We start from the raw sequence: 23611 nt of genomic DNA, 5'->3' as shown, positions 1-23611 counted from the left end.
TTTACAGAGGCGATATGTATCTAACCTATCGACAAGCCTTTCTTCTTCTTCGATTTCCCAGGCGTTATTTATCCAACCTATCGACAATCGTTGGCCGAAACGGAACGCAAAGCGGACACGGACTGTTTTTTCCGGGGAAAAACGCCGCCTTTCATTCGATTTGTTTGGTGCTGTCGCGGAAAATGTCACCGCCGAACACCAGCGACTAGCTGTGAGTGATTGTTCAGATAATAATCGTAAATAAAAGAGCTCGAAAACAGGAGAAGAGGTCGCCGAGTTCCTGGGGAAAAAAGGAGCTCAAGGAAAAGAACATCCTCGGCTCGTGAAAAGTGTGTGTATGTCGTGTGGGTGTAATATTATTAACAAATATTAAGCAGTTGCCAAAGTAAAAACTCTATTTCGCGTCGAGAGAGAGCCCAGAAAAATTGGTGTCTACTCCTTGAAAAGGAGTTTTTCGCTTCTTTCTCTCTTCCCCGCCCGCCCTCTCTCTCTCGCTCACTCACTCGCTCTTCAACTGTGTTTGTTTCGGTGTGCGTGTGTGTGTGTCCGTGCTGCAATCAAAAACCCAAAAGAAGTCGAGCGTTTTAATTAAAAATCTAAATCACAATTATTTTCTAAACCGCCCAGAGAGGTGAAAATTGCAATTCGCCCTCTCTCGCTCTCTCTCTCTGTTGGAAGCTGAAGAAGAAGTAGCAGAGCAGACGCCGCACACCAATACCAACGTGATTTCGCTGTGGAAACGGAATCGACCAAAATGTTGTGGTAAGTTTTTGTTGTGTTTCTTTTTTGCCGTTTTCTGCAAGAATTTATTTTTAATCCAGGAAATGCATTTTATTGGATGTCTCTATTATAATAGTTTCTCTATTTGTTTTATTTGGGCTGCTGTTTAATCTTTGAAAACCCCCTTTTTGTTTGCCAATTTCCTCCTGCTCCCTGTTTCTGCTGCCACTGCTTCTTCTTCCTATACAAACACGCCCTTTTTTGCGCACCTCTCCTTTTTGCCCATGTGTGTGTGTGTGCGAGGGCAGTTTTTAGATAGTTTCGCCAACATTTAAATTCGCTTAGATTTGCGTAAGTTAAGTGGGCCCTTTAAAAACAGCTGTCGCTACTCCGGCTGCTTCTTCTTTTTTGCCTGCACCTAAAACCTGTTTTCACTTTGTGCAGGGGCGGCTGTGGGGTAAAGTTTAAGGGGGTAGCTCTGGTTTTAACCATAAGATTTTTAAGTAATACTGTTAATATTTGTTTAATATGCTGTTTCAAAGAAATACTTTTGGTGGTGAACCAACCCCCTTTGGAAGAGACTCTGATTTTATGACTTTTTGTATGTTTGTGGGGGGGCTGGAAGAAGAAGAAGAACAAGAAGAGGGGCAGCTGTTCTTCTTTGGCTGTGCTTTAATTACTTCTTTAGCTCCCCTCTCTCAACTGCATTTGTTGTTGTTATTCTTCTTGTTTTGGCTGCAAATGCGCTGCTGCTGCTTCTTCTTGGCTTCTTTCGCCGCAAAACAAACAAAAACCTGCCGAATGGAAGGGTGGGGGGGTGGTGCAGGGAGAGAGAGGTGAAGAGAGCCTCCAAAAAAGAGAGACAGAGAGAGAGATGCGCAGATTGTGCGGGTGGGGCAGCCTCGATTTTCCTCCTCTTCTTCGTGTTTGTTTGAACTTTAATTTATGCCACAGCTCTCCAGTCGCCGCTTCCTCTTCCACCGCCCCCTCTGCAGGCCCAAACATTTAAATGTCAATGCACCAGCAACCAAAGGCAGCAACAACTACCAACCAAGACTGCGAAACTCCTTTAGCCCTGAAATGGCAGCCAACTTTGCCATGACTCATTTTTGGCTTGGCGCTCGCTTGCCAAATGAAGCGGGCCCGCAAATCACATCCAAACACAACACACCACTCATAGGGCCCAAAACAAAAACCCGTTCGCAAATAGGCTGAAAATCAGCCTTTCAGGCGAACCAATTCAAAGTAAGCCCCAACATTTCAAGGTGTTTTTTCCATTCCGTAACGAACATTTTTGTAAAAAAACCCCTAATTTAATGAAATCAAAATCATACCAACACACTTTATCTTTTGATTTTCGTAATAAGTGTTTGAAATAAGCTAATTCAAATTAAGGATACTTTGTAATATTCAATTATCTAGATCATTCTTACATTCTTAAATACTTTTTAGTCTTACAAGTTTTAACTTAGATAAATATTTAATTATTTTTTAGTGATCAATAGAAATATTTAAATGTTAAATTGATTTTCCAACTGAAGTTTTCTTTGTAATACATCTTCAAATTATAGAATCGATTATATTATACCTAGCCCAATTAAACTGCCATGGTTTTCCCGTTGAAATTTTACGTTATTGTACAGCACCATATAATACTGCCCGTAACTCGAGGTGCCATATGATAATACGAGTAGCGGAACTTCCATGCGCCCAGAAATTTGCATTTCGTTCGCTACCTACTATTCACTCCGTCTTTTTGGCCTACTCTTCGTTCTGCCATTGCCTCCTTCTTCTGGTCTTTCCCTTGGGCCAAACCGATTCCAAAACACATGGCCGCATGCAACGCGCATTTCGTAATTGTTGCATTAGAACGGGAAAGGTGCAGCGAGGAGGAGCGATAGAGAGGGAGAAAGAGGGTGTGACGACACAGTTATTTGAACACCGTTAGCCCAGTTTTCCAGCTGCTACTAGATAAGATAAAAAACTTAAGTAAACCCCGAAAAAAGCGGAAAACAAAACCCAAACACACATGTCCTCGCTTTACGATTCGCTTTGGTTAATAACAAACAGTCAGTGTGCTCCCCATTCGATGTTGTTTCTTTTTGCCTGCCCCATTTCCATTTTATCAGCTTTTAAACAATTACAGTCGAACCTCCCTACGTTGGTCAATTTCTTTTGATAATCCAAAACATAAGATATATTATAGATCATTCTTTATAATGGTAACAAAGAAGTCTACTAAAATCTAAAACATATGTAGTTCCAAAGTGATTGAAAGTAATATGAACTTAAGCGACCTCTATAAAGGCCGAGTTATTGAAGTTACACTGTATTTAAGGTAAAATAGAGATAGCACTTCTTCCCTTGTTTACTTATTGTTGCTGTTGTGTTTTTTGGCATTTTTACGATGACTAAAAGTTTGGTACGCAGGGCCTTACACAAAAAATTCCAGGTATTTCGGGCGGATGCATCGAAAGAAGCCACAGCGAAAAATACCTTAAAATCTGAATCATCAACCGGCCGCTCCAACCTTTTGTTTTTGTGACTAACCGCGGTGTCATATCAGGCAGCTTTGGCCTCAAGCAAAAACAAAGAGCGAAGAGAAGAGGCTGATGGCTGATGGCTGTCGATGCATTGACCCCTGAACTCTGAGAGAGATGTCTATAGCGAGCCACCCACATGGATGCCACAACAAATCCAATTAACATTTCCGCATTGTTGTTGCCAAGGCTTGTCCACTTCCACTTCCACGTCCATTTCCTCCCACTCTCCACTCGAGCGGTCCCATCCAATCCATTTCAATTCAGTTCGCATCGGAATCTGAATCTGTATTTGAGTTATGGAGATGCGGGACCAACATGAAGAGCTAGCAATCTTGAGACATGTTTTTGCCCCTCTCCGCTGGCTTTTCTCTGCCTTACCGCTAGCTTCCTTCCACTTGGCCAAGGAAATGGCTCGTGACACAGTTCTTTTGTCAATGACTCTATAACTAAAACTCCATCGAACCACAACAACAATCCCGCAATTGCATGGCCATTTTTCAATAAATCAATTGCACACAGAAAAAAGAATTAATGTTGGTTAATAATTTCGTAGTTCGGAAAAAAGGTTTTATATTAAGTTTTTATGAAGATCATCTTATGATAAAGACAAAAAATAATAGAGATGTAAAGACCATTATTTAGAATTCTAAGGTATCTTAGAATAAGATTTATTTATAGTAAAAAATAGTTCTAAAAATTAGTTTGAATTGTATTGATGAATGTTAGTATGTAAATTATGATATAAATATTTTTCTCAATGCATTAAATATACTTATTATACGCCGGCTGCATAATTCATGATCCACAGAAGCGAAGACCGGCAATCGGAATCGGATGTGTGGAACGTGTTTGGGTTTTCTCATTAGAAGATACCTCTTCACTTACCCCTCTGCCATGCTGACTAATTAATATCTTTCACTTGGCCGCTTGTTGATTCAAAAATTTGTTTTTGTTTATCTCTCTGGATTTGTGTGTCTGTTTCGCCTCTTCACATTGTTCTTCGCGAATTCAGGAAATGATTTGATCGGATTTGATTGGATATCGGCGAAATTATTTTGCATGTGACTCACAAAAGCAGAGTTAGACAGATAAAATAATCTTATCTTGCATGGAATTTTATCGCCTGCGACGGGCTATTGTGGGGAAACGGGGAAAGAAGCTTAAACGTCGTGTCAAGCGGCAATTAAGTAATAGTTAATGGAGGGAATTAGCAGGCCAGACAACAAGAGACAGCTGACAGAACAGAAAACTGGAAAGTAATGCAGATACTCTGAGGTCTACTTTAGAGATGATGGTACCCTGTGAACGAGAACAGAGGCAAGCACTTAAAGCGTGTCTAGATATCGTTTAGATGCTTAAACTCAAATTCACAATCTTACGTAAATATTTGCCTTAACTAAAATACATGCATATGAGTTTAGTAAGCTCTTCAACAACATTTTATCAACTGTGTACATAGTAATATTTAATGTGATTTATCTGATATCCCAAGAAAATTTTAAATCATCTTTCACCTTAAGATTATTTTAATTTAAAAGATTTTCGGCAACATTTGGGTTTTAAATAAATTTATATGCCATTTATAGACCTAAAGAAATCAACTTAAATCTGAAGTCAATTTCAGTTTCCTCTTGATATATTTAAAAGGTATAGATTATTCTATCATCTTATCTAAAGCTTTTTAAAGCTTGTTGCAATCGGAACGAGGAAAAGCGTCAGCCAACTCAGATTAAACTTGAACATTCTCATACAAATGTGCCTTGTTTGCGAATGCATAACATACAATTGAGTACATACGTATATGATGAATCCGAGAGCTATATATGGCATAAATTGCAGATATAACCGAGGCGCAAACTTGCACAGATAAGCGGAAAAGTCAGAAATGAAATTTCGCTTAAGTGGGCAGCTTTCATTGTCTTTTGGATTCTTCTGCCGCGGAAGAGTGTACGAAAATGACGGAAAAATGTAAGCCATGAAATGTGAGTGGCCAGAAAAGAGTTCTCCTGGCGGCAGATATACATTTTATCATAGACCTCCCAGCTGGGACTCCACTGTAGTTGGCCATGGGCACCGCACTTCGTACTTAACCACGTTCTTCTCAAGTTGTTTGGCCTGGTAATTGCTCTGGCGTTTAACCATTTTTTACGGCCTAGATATTTTGCCACAACAAACAGAAAACGGCAAGCAGAAAAAAGATGAAAAGCCGAGAAATACATGGACCTGGCCCACAGTTCCGTGGGTTCCCCATCTTCAGCTCGTCTTCTGGCCCGACTACTACTTCACGCTCTAACGCTTGGCTAGCTGTACATACCCAGATATACAAATGTATGTATATCCCCAACCCCCTTTTTGCAGATGCAGTGCCTTAGATATGCGGAGCCATATAATTTCTATGAGTTGCAGATTAATTAAAACAAAATTACGATGTCTGCGGCTAATTTACAATTGTTTAAAATGAGGCGTTTGGGGGGTGGTGGAAGCTTTCTCATTTTTAGCCATATTTGGATGAAACCATTCCATTTAACCCATAAACAAAACGTATATTTTTGGACTCGCTTCTGGGAAAGAGTATAAAAAAGCAGCAAAGCCAGAAAATTTGTTGTTTCCCGTTTCGTTTCAAGGTAAATTACGATGTGAAAATTGATCATGAAAATGTGCGGAGCAAAGCAAAGTGCGCAGAAATCACAAAAAAATGGGAATATCAACATTTCTTAGAACCCCAAAAATTAATTGAATTCTGCTGTGGGGGATTTGATGTAGCAAGATCCTCCAGCATTGACATAAGGAAAGGCCTCAGAAACATTGCAGATAAAAACATTATCTTCAAATTCGAGGGCTTCCTACTCGACTCGGAAACGGGAAGTGCTTCACTGATAAATAAAAAACAAATACAGTTCTTTGGACGAGTATGGGATTTCTATTTGCTGAGACCTAATGCCTTCTAATAAAATAATATAAATATATATGTATATCTGCTTAAAATTATTCAAAAAATTGAAATTATCAAAAAAGAATAGTCATGAAAATAAATTCCAAAAATTTTAGTAATTTCTGAGACACAAGGATTGGAAAAACGCAATTTTGAAGTTTGTTTTATTTAACTATTAAAAGATTTAGATTCAAAGAATTGTTTATAAACAAATTTTTAATTTTAAAAAACTTTTATCTTAAATTGAATCTCACAAGTTTCAGTTAGGCACACAAAATCGAATATTCCGAATGGAATCCCTTTAAAAAATTCAGTTTGAAAATTTGACTGCATGGACCAACTCTATTTAAATTTACTTTGCTAGGGGAACATAATTATAGTAAGACTGATATCCCCACTGCTTGGGATTTCAGAGCTGGGCGGTCATGGAAACCGAATTCAAATCGCGTCGAAGTTGCAGGCGAAGCTGATTGCAAAGTCAATCCCCAGCCAAACATTCCCCTTGATCCCCTTTTCATAGCCCCCGCACTTTGCTCAATGGAATTGCAAGCACTTGAAGTGCTTCCGGTCTCTCGGTCTTCAAGTCTGAAGTTTCCAACATCGGCAAAAACAACGAAAACGGAAAATACGAAATGCCAACAACAATAACACCATCAGCGGGAAGTGAAAAGTGGGTGGGGCTGCAGACGAGGACCTGGGATTTGTTTTTTGTTTCCAACTAAAAGCTTCCACTAAACTTCAAATTTGGTTTTTTTTCCTTGGCTGCAGTTTTTTGGATGGTTCTTGTGCTGCCTTTTATTTTTCCCGGATCTTGAGCGGTTTGGAGAACGGCCCACAGGTGGCGTTGCACTCTTCTGTCTCGTTTTGTCTCGGTATATCCATCTCTATCTAGCCCCTTTGCACATTCCAGTTTTCCTGGACAATTTGTAACTTGAACTCTTTTTGTTGGCTGCCTTCCCGTTCTGCTTCTATTGTTATTTCTCGCTCAATTGCAGTGACTTTTCCCCACCCTTTTTTCTGTTTTATTTTCTCACTTGCCTCCTTTTGCCCTCCCATTTATCTGGATTTGTATACCCTTCAAAGGGGTATTATAGTCGTATAGTCGTAGAATACGTAATATTATCTGACAAGCATAAAATAATAATAAAACGATAAACGATAAAATCTTTAAAAACTAGAGAAAATGTCATTCTACAAAAAGATTTGTACAAAAAACCAAACGTTTTGTGAATTAATGTATTGTATAAATCCATCGCATCGATTTAGGAATATCTTCCAGTCTGCGAACACGTCATCCCTATCTAGGTTTTATAAACATGGAGATTTTCTGTCTTTACTAAAAGGGTATTTAACATTCAGTTTGTCCAAGAGGTCTTACTCGCTCTTTCCCTTTAGATTATATTATGATTATGATATTTTTATGATGCTCCTCACTTGAACTTTGTGCACCGCCAGCGGATTGTGGAAAAGCGGGGGGGAAATGGGAGGTCGGGGTGGTGGTGCATTGTGACAGAAATTGTGGGCACCACACTCCATTGTGCCAGTGACAGTGTAATAATTTAATAGACTTCCCCTTTGTAGTGGGAAATGTTTGACTTGATTCTTCGGTTTTTTTTGTTGTTTTTTCTTTTATCAGCTGGAGAACACAAATTCCACAACACTACCGACAACAGACAATTGAATCATTATTCAATAATTATCGCTGACAGGGAAAACAAAAAAAGATATACCGCGCTCCATTAACTTTACGCTTTGAAGCGAAACGCAAGTCTAAAAAAGTATGTTTTCCAAATATGCCAGTTCCACTCCTCAATTTTCCGCCACGAATCAGAGCGAAGATCGATCTTCGAAATGAGTTAAAAGACGATCGGCTGTCTAGGGTTAATTTGGCGCTAGGGCGACGCTAGACAGCCACGCCCACAATCGAAAGTCAGTGACCCACAAAGTGGTTGCCCCAGGAAAAACATGCAACAGCTTTGGCAAAATTAATAACTTGTAGATACATTTTTAATTTGCAGCTACTGCCGAAGGCGAACAACAGAAAATAAAGAAGCCAAGACGAAGATCATGATGATTACGATGACTTGCCGGTTGGCTAGCCATGTTTTTTGATATGCCTGGGAATTCAGGTCAGCGGGAACACAGTTTCCCATCTTAAAACTATATGGCTCATTCTTCTCCTAACCAATTCATCCCATCGATTATCGCCAGCTCCTTTCGCAAATCGATCAATTAGATCTTTTAGCGCAAAGATCACAAGTACCGAAGTGCGACCCAAATAAGCAGTCAAATTGCGGAGTAATTCCATTTGGCCAACACGTGTGCACAGGTCCCAAAACCCCAGGCCAAAAGTCCCTCGTCGGGAGTCCCACAAATGGCTAAAAAAAAAAAAACAAAGCCTGGCCCCAAAACCAGTTACCATCAGCTCCTACCCTGGAACACTCCCCTTGGGGTCAGAAGGCAAAAAGCAGCAGAGGAGACAACAGAAATTACCGCATAAAGCGAGTGGCAAGAAGACAAATGAAAGGGGGAGTTTTGGGGCAGGAAGAGTTAGCCAGACTTAATGAGGATTCGTTGCGACTTTTATGAGCTGCAAGTGAAAAATGAATGGAGGGCACTGAGAAAAAAATCCATACTTTGCTAAACATTCAAATACATTCGAATACATATTCCAGAATGAAATATATAAAAATAAAAACAGATGATATTTAAAATCTTTGAAGATGATTAATAAATCATTAAAAATATAGACTGCCAACCACTATTTCAAGGTATCCTTAAATTTCAAACCTATTACTTTCTGTATAGGAACTGGACTGAAGTGCAGGCTAACAAAGAGAAGTTTAGGGACAATATAGGGTTTATAGGGAAGGAGTTGAAGGAGAGTTGACTTTGCCGTCTCTCCTGTGAATAGGTGGTTTCGTTCGGGCTGACAAATTGTTAATATCACGCGAGTAGGAAATGAGTCAACTCCTAACCCACTGACATCATCGGGAGTCGCGGAAATTCCAGAAAATTAAAAAAGGTGTCTCAGAGCTCCTGGAACTGTTCAAAAGTACAGTGAATATTTATTAGAAGTTACTCACAAGTGAATAAGAATCATATTTGTGAGCCATTAGTAAGGGGAAATAACATTGTTCTTGGAATCTGTTTTGGTAAACATTATATACGTAAACACAAGTGAGTTTGTCAACCAAAATGTGCTGCAGTCACCCTTCAACCGGGTTAAACAACGAAATTCGAACCGGTAACATGGAACCACTCTATAAGGAACTTTGATCAAAAGTACAGTGAATATTTATTAAGACTTACTCACAAGTGAATAAGAATCATATTTGTGAACCATTAGTAAGGGGAAATAACATTGTTCTTGGAATCTGTTTTGGTAAACATTATAAACGTAAACACAAGTGAGTTTGTCAACCAAAATATGCTGTAGTCACCCTTCAACCGGGTTAAACATCGAAATTCGAACCGGTAACATGGAACCACTCTATAAGGAACTTTGATCCCTCAGAGAACTTCCTCCCTTCGAAGCAGAGAGCCGTTCTAAAGTGTAAACTGGCCAGGGGTTGCTGTCCCAAACCACTCTTACCCACACTCTCTCTTTTGGCTTCTTCTTTTTATTGTTTTGCCTAACCTCCCTTTTTGCTGAGTGCCAAATATTTCACTTGTTTTCATTTTTGCTCTCTCATTCTCTCTGTTTGTTTTATTTTGTTCAGGTTTTTATTTTGTATAATTGCCCAAGGGCGTAATTTTCGGGGGTGTGTGTTTTACTGGATCGGGGGAAGCGGCATATGTGCGCCTCCCACTTTCCACCCACACCTTAAAGTTGCCCTTCAATGTTTTTCTTTTATTTTGGAGAATGCGAAAATTAACTGGTAAAATGTTGGCCCATTAACAAAAGGGTAACTCATCCTCTACAAACATTTTCCAATTAACAAGTCCCCCAACTCCCACTTCTTTCTACTGCTGCAATGTTGCAACAACATTTCCGGGTAAAAAAACTACAAGTGCGTGCTTGTGAATGAAGGTTTTTCCAGGCGGAACTCACTCTATGACGTAAGCAGGGGTTTCTTTTTAGGGCGGTTCGAGCGGTGGGGAATGGGAAATGGGGAAAACTAGGTCAAAATTCTTGGCCCAAGATGTTGCCGCGGGGCGTGGCTGCGAGGGGCGGCCCAGATCTTCTTTAGAGCGCTGACCTGATTTTTACCCAGCCTCTAAAATGCAAATGCCTCGTTTCATTTTACTTTTGTTTATTGCGGCTTCCATTATGACTTGTGTCTTTTGTCATTGCCTTAAAAATAAAGAAAGAAAAAGTCCAGCAATTCGTTTCAGGTTGGTTCTAATTCCGAGTTGATTGTTCTGCGCGGGTTATTAATTCATCAGCAAAGCTTTCACTGTTGCCCATGGTTAATTGATGGGTTCTATTCTGGTGCGGTTTTCAAGGTTCCTAAATATCGATTTATCGAAGGGAGCTGTTGGGAAGAAAAGTCTAACTTCATTACCTTTTTGCTTCAAGTTCATTGACCTGTACGCTTCTCGTCTCTATCTCTTTTCCACCTTTTGGGCTGCTTTCAAAGCAATTGCCTCATTACGCAAATGCCTCATAAAATATTGTGTTCGACGTGGCCAAAACGAGTTGGCCAATATCAATTCATAGCCATTCGCTTAGAAAAAGGACCACAGCAAGGGCTGTTCGATTAGTTTTCAATGGAGCAAGTTGAGTGGAAAAAGGGATCCAACTACTTTGGCAACTGCCCTCGTTGGCCAAAGGAAATTGGCAAACCAACTTGGCTCGCCAGGAAAAAGGGGGGAACATTCTCATTGATTTTCCCACGAAAAAAAGTCGTATCTGTGGGATACACGTGTGCCTGCACTTGATTTACGAGCTGTAACCGTAATCGTATCTATATCTGTATCTTCCTCTTTTCCGGTCTTGCAGATCTCATACCCTTGGAAAAGCCAAACACTGGAAGCGAATTTCCCTCCACAGCAGAAGACCGAAGAGAAACGACAGCTGAAGCAGCTAGGAAAACAACAGAAACCAAATTGCAATGACGTAAGTTTACACGGCCAGAACAGTTGACAATGAATAGATACAGCAATCACTTACGTATCTGCCAGATACAAGTTCTGTTGTCAATCGCTTGTGAAGGACATTTCAATTAGGCAAACGGCAATTTCTGACTTTCATTCAAATTGAGTTCAATTCACATATTCGCCGAGCTTCACATTTTCTAAAAGTCTGATTGTCACCTTAAAAGTGCTTGTCTATGACATTTGTGGGTCAACCTTTTTGCTTGAATTTATGAGTTGCTCAGGAGGTTACAGTTGTAGTCTAAGAGTCGATTTTACCTTAAGTTGAGTCTTTTTCACCCTCAAATATTTTAAATGTTGGCTTGTTATAAGTAGAATTATGTTGTCCATCTATATCTACTTTAGTTACAGCTTTTGCAGATACTCTTTTATAGAAGGTCTATTTATACTATCATTCAATTGAGGCCTAATTCCCGTTTACTGAAACCTCACCAATCTCCATAAGTTAGTTTAGTTGACACCCCGAAATTGATGTCTGCGAAATTTATGGGTCGACCTTTTTGGAAGCTCATTTGCCAGAATTTATGGCAAACCCAAACCCAGTTCCCTGGAGTAGAGGTGTTAATTTCGGGGAAGTGGAGCAGCCTGCTCCTCGTTTATTAATCCCCATAATTTGTTTGGTCTAAAAGCGGGGTGCGGCTTCCCATTTGGGGAGTTTGCTTACTGGAAACATGGTAAAACACCACCCCTTACGATAAATGAATTGTGAATAAGCAAAAACGCTGCAAGTTTGCGTTTTATTTAATTCTTTTTTTGGGTGTGTCATCATTAAAATGTTGTCTCCGAGGAAATCCGGTCAGCTTGGCCAGCGAGTGCTTTAAACTTAATTTGTGCGCAGCTTTTCCCCTGAATTTGTCCAGGTCGTTGGGTATCCCAGTTGAAATTCCGCCGCTCAATGGGTAACATTTGTCCCACGGAGCCGCTCGAGGGAAGTCTGCCGAATAGGTGAGGAGCAGATGCATCTGGCGCCTGTTTAATAAGTGCATTTAAGAGTGAAGTGCCTCGTAATTGCAGTGCCGCAATTGTTGGCTTATCGCATGCATTAATCAAATTGAGTTTCGGTGAAAGAACCGTTTTCAAAAAATCTAAAAATCCCCCAAGTCTGAAGACAAACATAAAAAGTTTCCTTCTGTTTGCCGGCCACAAACGAAACGAGTTTCGGTTTTACCGCGCAATATTTGTGTTTGAGTTTAAGTCACTATCAGTGTGGATATGCACAAGTAAATATGAGTTCTTTGCCGGAATCCAACTTTAATCCTTTCGACTGCGAGCTTGATTGAAGCGGTCTCAATAAGCTGAATGGATCCCAAGCTATCGTCACCTGTCCCGGGGGATAAGGAGGTTGTGGAGGAGGTGCTGGAGTGTGACCCAAATCCAGGCTTTTGTCGGGACTTATGAGTGACTGCAATACTGAGAAAATCTATGCAGCAATTTAAACAAAATATTTTATGAAATATGAACAATATTTGCAAAATAGTATAAAAGTAAACAAGTTATTGTAAACAGGAAGCATCAACTATGTTATTTCTCAAGTACTATATTGTATGAAAATGCTACACTTTATGATTTGTATATAATATATATATATAATATGACTCAATTTTCTTTTAAGTTTTTTTCCGTGAATCAAACATTCCTTTTTTTGATAAGGGGATTATTTTTCCTAAGAGAGCAATAAATTGATATTGTTTTTTTTTCGAACCTAATAATCATGCATTGCTATGCACAACATTTTTATACAATCATTAAAAGCTTTTTTTTAGTAAAATATGATGTGTTCGTATTTGAATAACATGCTAAGGGACTATTACCTTTAGGAAACCATCGATACCTAAGTTTTAGTTGGAATATACTTAATCCTTATAAAAGTTAGTCAAAACCCGAATAAAAGTAAGCATTGATTTTAAAAATTTCTTGTTCTCCCAGTGCATCACCGGCAGGAAGCGCTCCTCCCGTGACGAGTTTATCGCGCAGTGATATTCGATATTGATTGAGACCCCCACGTTCCCCCAAGCACTTCTCGATGTTTGCCCTGGGCAAACTCTTCGAGTCTCCTGACTGCCTGGCAACCTACTTTGTGACTCCGCTGCTCACATGTGTGGGCCCTGTTTGTTTTTATTTTTTTTTGTCCGCTGTCTGCCTGCGGGTCTTTATGGACAGCCATATGGATTATAGTACTCGCACTCGTATTGCCCCGTAGAACCGACAGAAATATTTAGTTGCCAAATCATTTAAGCCGCGGCACACGCTCCGGTCCAAAAAAACCGAACCGAACTGAACCATTCTGACAGAGCCATTAAAGCTAGACGATAATCGGCCGGCTTCAATCAGAGATCGGTGAACCACCAACAGCCACTACACAACCACTTACAATGGGCCACAATAATGTTAATTGGAAATTACGTTTAGGAGTTGTGGAGGGGCAAAAAACCGAAACATAAACCGAGTCAGAAACAGAAACAGAAACTGAGATATCTGAGAGTTGAGAGCTCCCAGTTGAGATTTACAATTTCATATATGAATTTTTCATAACATGCTACAAGCTGTGCACTAGGTTTTCCCCTTTTCCCACCCAAACCCCGCTTTTCGCCGCCAAAGAACAGTTGAAATGGAGGAAAAAAAGGAAGTGAGGGAAAAATACATGTAATAGTCACTCGAGGGGGAAATACAAATTATTGAGCTCGTTTCTTAAGTAATTATCGCACTGACGGACGGAACCAACTCACTGAATCACAAACTGACCGAATGACTGACTGACAAATGGACGGACTTACGAACTGGTTAAACGACGGTCACGAGACGGCTTAAGATTGCCAGCAGAAGTGCCCCAAGCTGAACTTTGTAAGTTTGGAGCGTTTTTCGAATACCCTTTAAAACTGCGTGCAAGTTCTTTAAAGAAACTTGTACTTAATGGTATATATTTGAGTTCCGTTTTATAAGCCAAGGATTATTGATGGTGGGGTCAGTAACACCTTGGAAAATGTAATAAAATTGGCATGCTATCAGATGCACATATCCAGTTCTTTGAACTCTGTCTCTCCTTAAATATATCTTAAAACAAATTATGATTTGAGTACATAAATCAAACCTCTTAATCTCATCCTCACCTCACACAACATGGTGTAGTTAGATAATGTTTTTTAATGGTTTCTATGCAGACTACTTCCCTCCGTCTTTTAATTGCCGTGCCATTTGGGAATCTTCTGTAGACACTGTGAGTCAGGTTGAGCTCCATCTACCTGGCCATTATGCTCGGTTCCCATCTCGGGGTCAATTCAGCTCAACAGCCATAGCACATCTCATCATTTCTCATTATTTTATTGACTTTGAAGTGTAATTATTTGCCTTTTAGACGAATTCAAAGCGCAGCAGCCGCTAAAACGAGAGAAAAATACAGATTGTGAGTCGATTCTCATTTTCTCGCTCACGTCTTGGCCGCTCATTCGCCTTTTTTCTCGGCTTTGTTTGTCTTGGCCTCGACTAAGAGATCGTTTCGGTCTGAGACCCAGTCTCGATCTCGGTCTGGATCTTGGCTTTAGTCTCCAGCGGGTCTTGAGTGCGTTCGGACGTGTGCAGAAAGCGGTGATCGGTGATCGGTGATCAGTGACCAGTGGGCAGAGAGCCAAGAGCCTAGACAAACATAAATTCGATATATCCGATCGTCCGGTTTCACCGTGTGTTTACGTGTGGGATCGATCGTGGGATCTGTTTAGTGTCTGTGACGCCTCTGCAAATATTGGCCAACGGTTAATGGCCATGAAGAAGCTCTATGCCAAGACCTCGTTCACCAGCAAGAAGCCCTCGGGTGCCGCCAATTCCTCGCCGATTTTGGCCTACCACCAGCAGCCGGGAAATGGCATGTGTGAATTTCAGGTTGCCCCCGGCCATTCCGGGGAGCTGATCCGCCGAAGCCAGAGTATGCACCACAAGGTGTCGCCGCCAGTCGGTGGCTTGGGCTCGAAATCGGAGTACTACAGCATAGAGGAGCTGCAGGAGCTGGACTTGCTGGACTATCGCCATCCCATGTACCATCATTATCAGCAGCAGGAGTTGAGGCAGCGCTACCATGAGCACGAGCAGTTGGTGTTGCAGTTACCCAAGGCTAGTCCGAAGCCAGGACCCATCTATGAGGCGCCTCAGAGATCTCAGCAGCAGCAGCAGCAGGATCAGATGTTGTATGTACCGACAGCAACTTCAAGAGATTCATCAAGTGCAGCCTCATCGATAGCCAGTTCATCTACCCTAACTTCATCCCCATCCTCCTCTTCTTCTCTGATCTTTTCCACTTTGCGCAAGTGCGTTTCGCCCTCGAATCCCTCGGTGAATCCGAACCAACCCTCGAAAACTCAACCCTCCAAGCTGGGCTGCTCCATGTCGTTTTCAATTAGAACCACAATGGCAACAGCGGCAACACCACCGACACAACAGCAACATCAGCAGGCACAGCAGCAACACAAGCAACATCTCTATAGCAACATACATCATTATCTGCTCCAGCAACAATTGCAGCAACAGAAACAACATCACACATTACAACGTCGGCATAATTCGGTCAAAGATAAATTCATTGGGGGCATTACAACGATTTTTGCGTATGTGTAACCCACTTCCCTAAACGTCTGTCCTTGGGTTCTGTAATAACCCCCTATTTTCCCATTTTTCTCTTATTTATTTCTCTACTCCCAGCACGTACTATTTGGCCCTGGATGTAAATGCGTTTATTTCAGCTTGTTTCGTTTTCTTCTTAGCCGCTTAGCGAGATCGGTCAGAAATCAAAGAACTCTCAACCCCACAAACCAGCACTACTCCCCACACTCTCCGTTTAATCATAATTATAATTTAACGCCAATTAAGCTGGAAAGCGCTTTCGTGTGCACACGAATCTGCATCTGCACTTAGCTGCAGTTTCAAAACTTGAGCTTAACGCACGAATAAATCCCCCAGGCGCAAAAAATTTCACCTGCTACATATTGAAAACGCTCCCGAAGCGTTTTTCAGTAGCTCAATTATAGGCATACCTTCAGCATCCCACTTTACTGCCCATTTGTTGGGCACTTTTCGATTTTCATTTGGTTTTTCCAGGCAGCTGCACAGCGAAAAACACCCATTTCAATTAATTTATTAATGGTTTTTAATTTTAATAGTATTTAATTTTACTGAAACCTAAAAATATCAGCTTAGAGTAGGTTGCCAAAACTTTAATACTCAATTATTCACGTTTTTAATGGTCTGTCTAAGATTTACCATCATACAATAACTTGAATTTAGAGCATATTTTCACGTTTCCATATCAGCTCTTCACGAAGAACACCATTTTATTAAACCTTAGGTTTTACCTATTAAAAAAGTGTCGTATAATATGTTGCAAATTTCAAGATCAAGTCTTGATCTAATACATTTAAATCGTACGAAAGATCATAGTTGAGATACCGGTTAAAAACTTATATCTAGCACGCTTTGCGTGCAATTTAGTTTTACTAATGGAAATGTAGTGAGTCACAAAGAAATACCCACTACTTTGCTGTTCATGTCTATTAAACTACTTTTACAATTAAGTAAGTTAATTGAAGCATCCTAAGCTTAAACCAAGCGGAAATATTGTTAAGGAGATTATTTGTGAGTAGAAAAAATGTCTTTAGCCTTTTCTTTAGTTTTTTTAAGCCAACTTCCTTTAATTATTATTTGATATGTAGTATCCAATTCCAATTTGTGAGATTGAAATCGGTTCGATTGTAAAAACCGAATCTAAAACATTGATTGACCGCTATTGTTGTGCTGTTTCTCGCCGTGTGCAAAAACTTCACTTTCGTTGCCACGAATTTGGATGCAAATCAAAGCTGCAGAAGCAGGCAGGCCCATAAGACTTAGCTCCGATCTGTCGGTGGTTATATAAGGCCCTGAAACGGCGCACAGCTGTGGCCAGAGCTCGGATTCGGATCGAGATTCGTCCGTCCACATGGCCGTCCCGCCGATCTGCGCACTCCATTTAAGTGCAAAACTACTCGCGGCTTTTGGCCGGGCCAAGTCTGAAGCGAGAATTCTGCAGACTCGACTCGTTTGGCGGCTGCTCTCTGTCATTATCTCTCTGTCCCCCAGTAACACACAACTCGGAGCAACTTGGAGCGGTGCAGGCTAGGAAAAACATACAGAAAACATACAGAAAAAACGGAGCTATAGGATAGAAACACAGCCAAGTTGAGAAAAGGCAAGGCAACTCGTCATCGCCTTTGAATTTTTCCAATGAAGGCGTTCATTTGCTGCTGGCCATGTTTACTCTGCGGCTGACTTTAATTGTCAACTGCCTGTCCGGGAAAAAATGTTAAAGGTTGAGAGCATGCATACGTTCGTATTAGAACTTTCATTAGAATCATTTAATCGGTCCGTGCGACTCGAGACGATCAACTTACTGCGTGACAGGTGTGTGAGCACATAAAGAAATGCATTGCACTTCCTGTCCTGAATCTCGGGGGGATTTGAGGGGATACATGGCATAGATCAAAGCCCTTTCTCGCTCGAGTCGTGTGAAAAGTCTGGAAGATCACAGCGAAGTGAAGTGCAGTTGGTTGGGAATGTAGAGGGGAACACTATAGAGCAGATCTAATGATCTGAAAACGTTTTCTCATTGCGACATTTTTTCTGGGAAGTCTTAATCAAGTCTAAGAAGTTATTCTAAAGTCGGAAAATCGATTTCATTAAAGACATTTGTTCTATCTTAAGAATCATAATACAGTTTAATATATATATAGTCCTGAATCTTAAAAAGACATAGAAAACACTTTTATTACTAATCCCACGAAAACAATATCCACAAATTGGTATCTTTTTTATTAAACTCGTTAAAGTGCAAATCATTTATTCTAATTTGTAGACTTTATTAACCCGACTTCCGATCTGTTTCCCACGATCTTTCCAGGTTTTTTATTAAAGATTCTTAAATGATAAATTAGGATCGCAGAATGTTTACTTAATATTTATTCATTGGATGTTTCAAAAAATTGATCTGACTAGTTGTCATTAAGGAATACTCTGTAAATATATTTGAATTTGTAAAAACTTTATACCGAAAAGAATTTATCAATTATGCCCTCACTTTTTCTTTTTCTTGTGGCCCGGGTTTTCTATCGTCCGATCTTCACCAACGTTAATTCTCCATCATTATTTTATTAATTCATGAAATTTAACTTGCCCAACTAAACACAATCCTTATTCTTTTTTCTTCCAGTGAGCAGAGTATTATCGGGGCCCGGGCCTCTGTGATGGTGTACGATGACAACCAGAAGAAGTGGGTGCCCTCGGGCAGTTCGTCGGGATTGAGCAAGGTGCAGATCTACCATCACCAGCAGAACAACACCTTCAGGGTTGTGGGGCGAAAACTGCAGGATCACGAGGTGGTGATCAATTGTTCCATTCTGAAGGGACTGAAGTACAACCAGGCCACGGCCACATTTCATCAGTGGCGCGATTCGAAATTCGTCTACGGCTTGAACTTCTCGAGCCAAAATGATGCGGAGAACTTTGCAAGGGCCATGATGCATGCCCTGGAAGTGAGTAAATCCTATATAAAATACCTAAGATCGTTTTACTAATCTTCGAATGTACTCTTAAAGGTGCTCAGCGGTCGCGTGGCAAACAATCCAGGTGGGCCGCCCACAAATGGCAATGGCTACGAGGAGGACATGGGCTATCGCACGATGACCAGCGAGGATGCGGCCATTCTGCGCCAGAACAACAGCATAGGTGGCCACGTCACGCCCTCGGCCCAGACGCCCACCTCGCAGACCAACCAGAACAGCATCCCCCAGAGCCCGCCGACGCCCCAGGGTCACCACCGCACCAGCAGGTAGGTTCCATTTCCATTAATTGTGTTGGATACGGCATGCTCATTACAAAGGGAAAACGATTAGCTGGGACTTCAAAGTTATTAACCATCTTGGGAAAACTTCATTTGAATAGAACGAATGATAAATTAATACATTTTGTAATAAGGCAATAATTGGATTTTAATGAAAATCTATAAAAGAACTTAACGTTTTTATTAGGAGAGATTTTATATTGTTATACCATATAATATTAGCTATTAATTTCAATTGGGACCATTAAATCTAATACTAGTAAATGTAAAGGTATTAAAACAACCTACGCATGAGCAACACCATCCAACACTTACCTCTGTGTCCGTGTCTCATCGCTCATATCACTCATTGATTCATCCCCATCCCACGCCGAACCTTTGCTCACCCAAAAAGGAATTCCCTCAGCGCCCCACCGGCACCACAGCCCCAGCAACAGCAGCAGCAGGCGCAGCAGATGGGTCAGCCGGGATCCCACTACGGACCCACCGGAAACGGACCAGCTTCCAACGGCCTGCCACCGCAGGTGAACCCACAGATTCCGCCGGCTCCGCAGCAGCCGCAACAACAACAGTTTCAGCAGCAGCAGCAGCAACAGCAATATCAGCAGATGGTCCAGGTCCAGGCGGGCTATGCGCCCACTCAGGTAAGTTCCAGATGCTATGACCTTGCCCCATCCCAGATTCCTCATGCGGTATTTCTGTTTCATTTCATTGGCAAATTGGCTTGATCCTGAATCTGAATCTCCTGAAAACCCTGAAACACTTCACCCCACCAGCAGTATCAGCAACCCCACTACGTGCTCTCCAATTCTAATCCCAATCTCACTGTGCACCAATACCCGACACAGCAGCCGCAGCCGCCGCAGCAGCAGCAAGCGCCACAGCCGCCGCTCCAGAACGGTGGGATGTACATGGTGGGCCATGGCCACCTTCCGAGCTCCGCGAGCGCCAACAGTGTCGTGTACGCCAGCCAGCAGCAGATGCTCCCGCAGGCGCATCCGCAGGCACCTCAAGCGCCGGCGATGCCGGGACCGGGCTATGGAGGTCCTCCGATCCCTCCACCCCAGCAGCAGCCGGAGAATCCCTACGGACAGGTGCCCATGCCGCCGCCAATGAATCCGTCGCAACAACAGCAGCCCGGCCAGGTGCCGCTCAATCGAATGAGCAGCCAGGGTGGACAGGGTGGCCCACCGGCCCCTGCTCCGCCCCCGCCACCACCTAGTTTTGGAGGAGCTGCTGGAGGAGGTCCCCCGCCTCCGGCTCCGCCACAAATGTTTAATGGCGCACCGCCGCCGCCAGCCATGGGTGGCGGAGCACCGCCGGCTCCTCCGGCGCCTCCAGCTATGGGAGGCGGACCACCACCGCCTCCGGGTGGACCAGGAGCACCACCACCTCCGCCTCCGCCGCCGGGATTGGGAGGAGCGCCCAAGAAGGATGATCCCCAGGCCGATCTCATGGGCTCACTGGCCTCACAGCTCCAGCAGTTCAAGCTCAAAAAGAATAAGGTAAATTATTTAGTGATTTAACTTTATCGCTTTGTCTAATCTGTATCCTTATTTTATAGACCACCACCTCTGCTCCGGAGAATAGCGGCAGCAGCACCTCCAGCGGAGGCAGCGGCAACTATGGAACCATCGGACGCAGCTCAGCCAACGGCATGGCCTCAATGATGGACGAGATGGCTAAGACGCTGGCCCGACGACGCGCCCAAGCGGAGAAGAAGGATGTAAGTGCATCTTACTTAATAACCAGAATGCTGTATTTTAATTTCCTTGGCTTCCCTAGCCCGATCCTGAGCCCGAGATGAAGAAGCGTCCCTGGGAGAAGTCCAACACGCTTCCCCACAAGTTGAGCGGCGGCGCTGGCAGCGGAGCAGCTGGAAATGGCCATGAAGGAGCGAACGGGAACTCGGGCGGAGCTGGAAGCAACACAACGAATAGTGGCGGAGAGTCCCCACGGCCCATGCGCAAACGTTTCGGTAGTGCCAGCGAGGAGACCATTCTCAAGGTGGGTTATACCGACCTGAATCACATAGGAGGTCTATAATCTCTATCCCTAAAGCAGGTCAATGGCGATGGCCTGTCGCTGGCGCTGTCCAATGGCGACTTGGACACCTTGAAGGCTGAGATAGTGCGCGAAATGCGACTGGAAATCCAGAAGGTCAAAAACGAGATCATAGATGGTAGGTAGCGACTTTAAAGTATGCTTTAACTTCGTTTAAAAACTTAATAGTTATCTTTAACGATTAACAGTCTTTGATGTCTTATTAGTTTCAAAGCGTAGTTTGTGGTATCATAAAAAATGTAATAAACTTTATACTAATCATTGCCTTGTCTCCATTTCAGCTATCAAATCGGAATTCAATCGAAGATAGATCAAAGCACTGTCACAATAAACGCGAACGGGCACCATGCTCTACCCTACTCCCACCACTGCTGTCGTCCGTAAGCGGACGAAGATCAGGATCAGAATCAGGAGCTAGGAGAGGAGCAGGAGCCGGACGTGTAATTTAAGACATTCGCGAAGTATTCGATGATCGAAGCTCGCAACATTGCCAGAATGTTGACGGTCGATCGACGAGGCGGCGGCTTGTGCATAGATACGCATATTTATGATGCACTTGCTCTAGGTTAACGCAAACATCTAGGCTAACACAAACACACACACACAAAACTGCAGAAAGGGAGGAGAAATTTAGTCAAAGTAATTATATTTTAAAGGGAAGAACTGCTTACCGATTTCTAAGTTATGTAACTAACTCTGTTGTACATTATTTTGCGTAAGTCTATAAGCCAATTTTTAGTGTGAGAACAAGAGAATTGCTTGCAATCTTCGGTATATCGTAACCCCCTCCCTTTCGTTTGTATTCCCACAACCCACCTCTATCTTTTTAGTTTGTTATGCTACCCGGGACTTTTCCATTGTTTCGTACCAAAATCAAAATGAACAACGTTTGTAATTAAACATAGAACGTATCTCTCTATACACAACCGCAAAAACATACATATATATGGTTTAATATATATGGACTACTCATTAACCTAACCTAAAGGGAACTAGTATTACGACTCAAAAAGAAACAAAAACAATTCCACAAACGTCATCCATCAAGGCTCCACAAGAAAAGGAAAAACTCCACGCATTTCCTCCAACAAAACCACAACATTTTCCTAAGCACACGATCTCATACGACTCAATTTAAGAACCAGCAAGTCTTCAGTAAATCAGAATCATAAACAAAAACAGTTCAAAGCGGAATTGAGCGTGGTGTTCAGGACTCAGATTTAGCTCGAGCGATTTAGCATTAGTATCACATGAATAATCACTGCGAGCCAGCGATCTATACGATCTATACAGCGAAATTAGAAAGCTAAATTAACAATTGACTGCTGCGTATTATACACTTAAATAATACTTATAAATATATAAAGGAAAGCCACTAAATATTGTACACTCCTCCCCAGACTCGGCGGAACAGCCGATCCTGAACATATGCGTACCAATTCAACTTCCATATACGACTAAGACTAAATAGCGAAATTATTGAATGATAGCAGGCCAAGCAAATCGGAAAAAGGTGGATCAGACAGCGAGGATGAGGATGGACAGGAGGCAGGATCAGAAGGAGGAGAAGGAGAGTTTAGTTCTTAAGGCATAACGAAGTGAAATTGTTTATTAAGTGGACAAAAATTTATTTATACTGACGAACAGAGGAGTGGTAGTTGTGTATAATTCGAATGCATATATACATTTTAATTTTTTGTAATTTAACAATAATTTATATTGACTGTGCAAGGTTGCGTCGATATATGATTATATAGAGTATATGGAATACCTAGTTATATGGCGGCCACACACACGGTCCGGTGTGTATGTAAATGTTATGATTTTTGTATTTTTATATATGATCTTTGCATTGCGAAAACAATGGAAACAATTTAATATTAAACACACGTAAACTATTTTAAACGAGACAAGTGAAAATCGATGCGCGTTGCAGCGGGCGCAACTTTTTATGTATTAAATTAAATATATTATACACTTATATACAACCAGAATATTCAATATACATACAAGAGAAGTCGAAACGAAGAAACAGCCAGCATTGACTCGAGATCAAAATATATATTAAAAATCAGCAACGGATTCACTTAGATCGGTAAGGGCGTAAGTTATAAAGCGGCGGCGATCGGGACGGAATAGAAGCGCAAAAACATTATATGCATATTCAACAAAGAACGTAAAGTGAAATAAACAAGCAACGTTTGTATGTAAAAACCAAGTGTGTGTTTTATTTATGCAACCATTTTTGTTGGAATTGTCCTATGAAATGATTTTAAATCGACCTCAATTTACAACTGGTGATTCAAAGTCAAGTTTACCTTGAAATTTTTCGTTAATCAGAACGAAACAATCGTAGATCGCGTGTCTGGACCATTTATTAATTATTCTTGTCAAAGAACC

At 41.7% G+C, this 23611-nt stretch overlaps 2 protein-coding genes across 10 annotated transcripts in view; one reads left to right on the top strand and one right to left on the bottom strand.

Annotated features, from left to right (window-relative positions):
* Positions 1-85: 85 nt before the first annotated feature.
* LOC119550362 (protein enabled) lies at positions 86-23199 on the top strand. Of its 9 annotated transcripts, XM_037858999.1 has the most exons (10): positions 86-762; positions 11141-11257; positions 18518-18839; positions 18903-19135; positions 19542-19791; positions 19924-20652; positions 20712-20873; positions 20933-21154; positions 21209-21329; positions 21493-23199. In XM_037858999.1, exons 2-10 carry the CDS (start codon positions 11253-11255, stop codon positions 21519-21521), a joined length of 2073 nt encoding a protein of 690 aa, XP_037714927.1. In that variant the 5' UTR covers positions 86-762; positions 11141-11252; the 3' UTR covers positions 21522-23199. The 9 variants fall into 9 exon arrangements, with proteins under 9 accessions (XP_037714927.1, XP_037714924.1, XP_037714922.1 ...); XM_037858996.1 differs by lacking the exons at positions 86-762; positions 11141-11257 and adding an exon at positions 14851-15470 and having other exon boundaries at positions 19554-19791; positions 21212-21329; XM_037858994.1 differs by lacking the exons at positions 86-762; positions 11141-11257 and adding an exon at positions 14851-15470 and having other exon boundaries at positions 19554-19791.
* LOC119549510 (cytokine receptor-like) overlaps positions 4458-23611 on the bottom strand; it is a 39414-nt gene continuing 20260 nt past the window's right edge. Inside the window, exon 3 of the mRNA XM_037857622.1 lies at positions 4458-4562. Coding sequence (XP_037713550.1) covers positions 4458-4562 — 105 coding nt within the window. The remainder of the gene's footprint in view (positions 4563-23611) is intronic.

Source organism: Drosophila subpulchrella, chromosome 2R (assembly GCF_014743375.2).
Source record: "Drosophila subpulchrella strain 33 F10 #4 breed RU33 chromosome 2R, RU_Dsub_v1.1 Primary Assembly, whole genome shotgun sequence".
NCBI classification, from domain to species: Eukaryota; Metazoa; Arthropoda; class Insecta; order Diptera; family Drosophilidae; genus Drosophila; species Drosophila subpulchrella.
The sequence above is the reverse complement of the archived record's forward strand: the minus strand, read 5'-3'. Positions and strand labels throughout refer to the sequence as shown.

What these genes read in the sequence shown, in the direction of transcription:
- LOC119550362 (XM_037858990.1), top strand. Translation starts at nt 15,046, where the DNA reads ATGGCCATGAAGAAGCTCTATGCCAAGACCTCGTTCACCAGCAAGAAG. An exon ending in GGTCACCACCGCACCAGCAG is followed by an intron (nt 19,136 to 19,541) that starts GTAGGTTCCATT and finishes TCACCCAAAAAG; the next exon opens with GAATTCCCTCAGCGCCCCAC. An exon ending in CGGGCTATGCGCCCACTCAG is followed by an intron (nt 19,792 to 19,923) that starts GTAAGTTCCAGA and finishes TCACCCCACCAG; the next exon opens with CAGTATCAGCAACCCCACTA.